Consider the following 6,100-nt stretch of genomic DNA (forward strand, 5'->3'; position numbering starts at 1 on the left):
GGTACTTGTAGTGTCTATACATCTGAGGCAGGAGGCTCAGGTCTTCCCACCTGCTCCAAAGATGTGTAGTAAAACCCCTGAACAGGTTGGTTAGAAAGTATCTTAAAAAACTAACTTCTCTGAAGTTCAAAGCCCAACGACCCTGCACCTTTCTCAAGGTTAATATCCAGTGTTTGTCCCTCTTTGGGGTTCAAGGCTAACAGAAACTGTACTTCGCTGATAATCAGAATCTGTCAACACAAGGGTTCATGGAACCAGTACCCTTGAGGGTCAGAGCCATTGGGATTCTAAATAAGAAAATAAGAGAAAAAATATTTCCATAAATTGCTATTTTTATTCTGCATAATCCACCAATAAGTGAAAATGTTAAACACATTTTTCCCAAGTAGCACTGTCTGAATCACATCACACATGTCCATGGATCACAGACTCAATTCCTTTGGAACACAGACTGAATTCTTTCACATTACGGCAGTGCGTGTTGTCTGTTGATCTCAGTGTAAGTAACACAGGATGGCTGTGATTTGAATTCTCTCCTTCAGACCGCAATCCTCATTTTTGGAAAATGGATATCCGAGTCCAATATCCTTAAGAGTTTTCTAGAGTTTCTTTCCTTTGCGAACTTTGTTGTCTTGCCACATGTGCTGTTTTCTAATCAGTTTCCAGTATTCCCAAGATTCTGGGTCCAGTTCATCCAAACTCTTTGGCGGACCAAGGTTCAGTGTAAACAACCTACAAGACATTCATTTATGAAATAAATCTATTTGTTGTCTGTGCAAGGCAATCACAATAAACCAATGCCAGCTCAGGGGCTCCCCCTGATGGGCTAAAGTGGAAACTCACTGCAGCAAGGAGCTGGAAAAGGCAGCTAGGCTAATATCAAACACACGCTGAATTAGCTGATGGCAGACAAAAGACTTCAAGGGAGAGAAGAAGGGTCCAGACCCGAAACGTCAGCTTTCCTGCTGCTCTGATGCTGCTTGGCCTGCTGTGTTCATCCAGCTCTACACCTTGTTATCTCAAGGGGGAGAAGGTTTTTTTTTCAAAAATCTAGCTTGTTTATTTGTCCCCAATTAAAGTCACAGTCCCTATAACCTGGCAAAGGTTTCCATGAATGTTCTCAGGATGCTGGAAATTCCATATTTGTTGCCCACCCCATTGGAAGCGAACTGAGTGACATGGTAGGTTCTTTCACAAGACACGAGAGGCAAGGTGGGGCTGTGTAAGGGCCCACGTTTCTTTAAATGAATGACATCAGTCAACCAGTTGGGTCCTTTTTCCCCTCAATAATTGGCAGGCTTTAAGGTTGACTTGACTGATGGAATTCAAGACCCAGGTTCAAGTCTCACCTGCTCCAGTGGTGTGTCATAGCATCCCCGAAAGCTGATTAGAAAATACCTAAATGCAATACTCTCGTAGTTATCTTACCAACTCCCTGTAAAAGTGAACTTAATTGCGCAAGATCATAAGAAGTAGGAGTAGGCCATTCAGTCCATTAAGCCTATGTGCCATTCGATGACTGATCCAAGTGTGGATTTAATGCCAATTTTTTGTCCGTCCCCACACACTTACCCTGGTGAATTTGAAAAGCCAGGTTAATCTTCCAACAACATAGCCACTAAGCTCCTATAAACGTTGAACAATATACACATCAATGGATAATACAGAAAAAAAATCAGCACCACACCCCCACCCCAAAATTCTTACAGACTATATTCACATTCATGCTTCCTGGCACAGGGTGGGATATTTAACACAATGACAGAAACTGACAAACTGATTGGGGTCAATTTAGCATTTTATAAGGGTGTCTACAAGTATTTTTAGATATGAAGAGATAGACTGGAGTTGTTTACCTTGGAACAGAGGAGACTGAGGGGGTACCTGATTTTGATGTATAAAATTAAATAGAGTATTGATTGGGTAGACACGAAGAAACATTTTCCCTTGATGCAGGGGGGCATAAAAGTAAGGTTGGGGCAGGATGTTTAGAATTAGGTTTATTGTTACATGTACTCACAGGAGCAGAGAGAAAGGTTTATATATCACCACTTAATGGCACCATATTAGGTACAAAGGTACCTAGCAATAGAATCATAGGTACAAAACAGAAAAATAAGGAAAATAAAGTTAAAAAAGATAAGCATTACAATTTTTTGTACCAAAAGGGAGAAAAATAAAGAAACCCTGTTAACAGTTCAACACAGTCCCCGTAAGTGCCTGTGAGAGGGGATATGAGGAAAACATTTTTCACTTAGAGGGTAGTGGGAATCTGGAACACTCTGTCTCGAAGTGTTTTAGAGGCAGAGACCCTCATAACATTTAAGTATTTGGATGTGCACTTGCGATGCCAAAGTGCACAAGGCTATGGGCCAAGTGCTGGAAAATGGGATTAGAATAGTTAGATGATTGAGTCTGTGCTGCTGAAAAACAATGGGCCAGAAAGCCTTTGTCTATGCTAAAGACCCTTATGATTTGAAGGGGACAGAATGTGAATTAAGCCAATTAAACATTGGGAAAAGCTGTTCCACATAAAGGGCTAAAAGATTCCAGAAATCATTGCATTAAATCAGCCATTTAACTGAAGTGCTTAAAAACGGGAGAAACACAAACAATAACAACAGAAATGGGAGCAACTGGTCATTTGGTATTTTGAGCCTGCTCTGACATTCAACACAACTGTGGCTAATCGTCTACCTCAACTCCACCTGCTACACTATCCTCATTATTGCCCTTAGTATCTAAAAACCTATCAGCCCCTGTCTTGAATATACTCAAAAATGGAGCATTTCTGGAGATGAAAATTCCAAAGGGTCACAAACTATTTACAGATGTCTCATCTCAGTCCTAAGCTGGTCCCTTATTCTGGAGACTGTGGCTCTATGAATCCCCAGCTGATAGAATCATAGAATCCCTACAGTATGGAAACAGGCCCTTCAGCCTAACAAGTCCACATCGACCCTTGGAGCATCCCACCCAGACCCTTACACCTATAACCCACCTAATCTACACATCCTGGAACACTATGGGCAATTTAGCATGACCAATCCACCTACCCTGCACATCTTTGGACTGTGGGAGGAAACTGGTGCACCCGGAGGAAACCCCTGCAGACACAGGGAGAATGTGCAAACTCCACACAGACAGTCACCCGAGGCTGCAATCAAACCCGGGTCTCTGGTGCTGTGAGGCAACAGTGCTAACACTGAGCCACTGTGCCGCCCAACTGGGGAAAGATTTTCTTAGTATCGAACCTGTCAATCCCTTAAGAATCTTATGTTTCCATTAGAAGAACTCTCAAATATATACTTCCACAACTGTACACAGCACACCAAGTGGCCTCATCAATGTCGTGTATAAGAAGTGCTGGTCTGGCCAGCGACACCCACATCCTGCAAATTAATTTTAAAAAGGTGGGGCTTTAACACAGATCTTTCAGCCCAGAGACAATAACACTATCAGAGCATCAAAAAATCCCAAAACTTCTAAGAAATGCTGCAGAGCCCCTTCTTTCATGCAAGTTTTACCACAAATCGATAGTCACAATTACTGATATTAGCATTTTAACTGAATTTAAAGAGACTGATTGCAACGATGGAGGATTTCAACTCGTGTCTTTGGATTGTTAGTTCAGACCTCAGGATGATGAGTCCACTAAGATAACCAATATTTTACACTTCCCACTTTGTTGAATATACTCAAGAAGTAAAGATATGGAGAAATATAGAGAAAGAACTGGGACTGGATTAAAAAGTTGAAATTATCATGACTAATAACAATGAATCTACAGATGAGTATCGGACAAGAGGATGATGACCCCAAAACCATGACTACAGACCATTACTACAGCAAGGTACCCACACCTATACTCGATCAAAGGACAATCAAAAGGAAGTAAAGAAAGCACAATAAGTATCTGGATAAGGGGCAAAACTCACCACTCAGGGTATTCCGTGTCTGGCCGCAGTTCTGGATCCTTGCCTTGTTTGTAAATATTAACACCCACAGCATGAGTGGTCAAAATTTCAGGATCCTTACAAACCTCTGGGCCTTGCAGAACTTCTTTAACTCCCATCTTTCCTTTCCCCTTGACAGCTGGAATTATACAAAGAAAATATCAAGAATGATTTGGCATCTTCAGGACCTTCTGAAATATTTCTGAAGCCAACGAACTAAGCTAATCCAAGCAGCATCAGAGGAGCAGGAAAGCTGACATTTAGGGTCAAGACCCTTCTTCAGAAAGAATTTCTGAATGATTTCTGAAGAAGGGTCTCAACCCGAAACGTCAGCTTTCCTGCTGCTCTGATGCTGCTTGGCCTGCTGTGTTCATCCAGCTCTACACCTTGTTATCTCAGATTCTCCAGCATCGGCAGTTCCTACTATCTCTGAACTAAGCTAATCATTTGTTATGAAAGTTGTGCATTGAAACTGGATGGCGATTGCTTTCACCAATACATTAATGACGCAGATTGGAGAAAGGGAGAGAAATCTGTGTCCTTCAGTACTGTTCGGCGGAGGTGTCTAGTGATTCTGTAGAGTCTTGGAAGTACTCAGAATGCGGGGGCAAGGTTAGGGTTTGAGGCTTCATGAGGTACTCCTGTCGTGTTGCTTGGTTGGTGGTGGTGGGAATCTGTGGGCTATGTACCCCAAAACTGCCCAATGTGCTGGGAGGGGTGAGGATTGTGTACCCAAATAATCATAGAATACCTACAGTGTGGAAACAGGCCCTTCGGCCTAACAAGTCCACACTGACCCTCAGACATCCCACCCAGACCCATCCTGATAACCCACCTAATCTACACATCTCTGAACACTACGGGCAATTTAGCATGGCCAATCCACCTAGCCTGCACGTTTTTGGACTGTGGGAGGAAACCGGAGCACCCGGAGAAAATCCATGCAGACACAGGCAGAACGTGCAAACTCCACACAGACACAGTCACCCGAAGGTGGAATCGAACCCGGGTTCCTGGTGCTAACCACTGAGCCACCGTGCCGCCCCAATGCCCAGTCTCCAGAAAGTGGGATGTGTGCTGCAACACTGCCCACTCTGGGGAAAGGCGTGAAGATGGGTAGAGCAATACTGCCCAGTCCTAAGCGAAGTCGGCCTGTGTACCCCAATACTGTCCATCTTGGGGGTGGGGGGCAAATGGGGAGGGTCTAGGCAGGAATAACGATGCACTGTGCGGCCTAGTCTAGGGGCTGGAGAGCATTGGCTGGCCCCCGGCCACATAGTGGGGATTGCCGGGAGGGGAAGCGTGTGCTGCCCAGTACCGGCTGAATGGCGGGGTTTTGGGGTGGGAGAGGGGTGTGCAGTGCCTGGTCCGGGGATGGTAATCCGCAGCCTCAGGGAAGGCCGATCTCCCCTCGGGGCTCGGGGCTCGGGGCTCGGGGCTCGGGGCTCGGGGCCTAGAGACCTACCACAGGTTAATCAGAGGGGCCATGTTCGGTCTACTCACGGGCTTTCTTGGCATATCCACGGGCCATGACCGGGCGCACTCGGCCCGATCGCAACAACGCGAGCCTCACCGGGCAGCATCTCCACAACCGACCACAGGCAGCAGCCATTGCACATTCCCCGCCCCCAATCACTCACAGTCCCGCCCCTGCTCCCTGTCAGTCACTCACAGTCCCGCCCCTTCTCCCTGTCAGTCACTCTCAGTCCCGCCCCTGCTCCCTGTCAGTCACTCACAGTCCCGCCCCTGCGCCCAGTCATTCACTCAGTCCCGCCCCTTCCCCAGTCAGTCACTCACAGTCCCGCCCCTGCTCCCTGTCAGTCACTCACAGTCCCGCCCCTGCACCCTGTCAGTCACTCTCAGTCCCGCCCCTGCTCCCTGTCAGTCACTCACAGTCCCGCCCCTGCTCCCTGTCAGTCACTCACAGTCCCGCCCCTTCGCCCTGTCAGTCACTCTCAGTCCCGCCCCTGCTCCCTGTCAGTCACTCACAGTCCCGCCCCTGCGCCCAGTCATTCACTCAGTCCCGCCCCTTCCCCTGTCAGTCACTCACAGTCCCGCCCCTGCTCCCTGTCAGTCACTCACAGTCCCGCCCCTTCGCCCTGTCAGTCACTCTCAGTCCCGCCCCTGCTCCCTGTCAGTCACTC

General features: G+C 46.7%; 1 protein-coding gene across 1 annotated transcript; it reads right to left on the reverse strand.

Annotated features, from left to right (window-relative positions):
• Positions 1 to 314: 314 nt before the first annotated feature.
• mrpl54 (mitochondrial ribosomal protein L54) lies at positions 315 to 5,602 on the reverse strand. Its single transcript, XM_020518565.2, has 3 exons — positions 5,460 to 5,602; positions 3,939 to 4,095; positions 315 to 732 (listed from the first exon to the last, which is right to left on the reverse strand). The coding sequence occupies exons 1-3, from the start codon at positions 5,566 to 5,568 to the stop codon at positions 600 to 602; spliced, it is 399 nt and encodes a 132-aa protein (XP_020374154.1). The 5' UTR covers positions 5,569 to 5,602; the 3' UTR covers positions 315 to 599.
• Positions 5,603 to 6,100: the final 498 nt, after the last annotated feature.

This window comes from Rhincodon typus, chromosome 29 (assembly GCF_021869965.1).
Source record: "Rhincodon typus isolate 14 chromosome 29, sRhiTyp1.1, whole genome shotgun sequence".
Taxonomy (NCBI): Eukaryota; Metazoa; Chordata; class Chondrichthyes; order Orectolobiformes; family Rhincodontidae; genus Rhincodon; species Rhincodon typus.

Coding starts and splice junctions, on each gene's coding strand:
- mrpl54 (XM_020518565.2), bottom strand. CDS start 5,568: ATGGCTGCTGCCTGTGGTCGGTTGTGGAGATGCTGCCCGGTGAGGCTC. Junction 4,096..5,459: donor TGGATATGCCAAGAAAGCCC/GTGAGTAGACCG, acceptor GTATAATTCCAG/CTGTCAAGGGGAAAGGAAAG. Junction 733..3,938: donor GACACGGAATACCCTGAGTG/GTGAGTTTTGCC, acceptor AATGTCTTGTAG/GTTGTTTACACTGAACCTTG.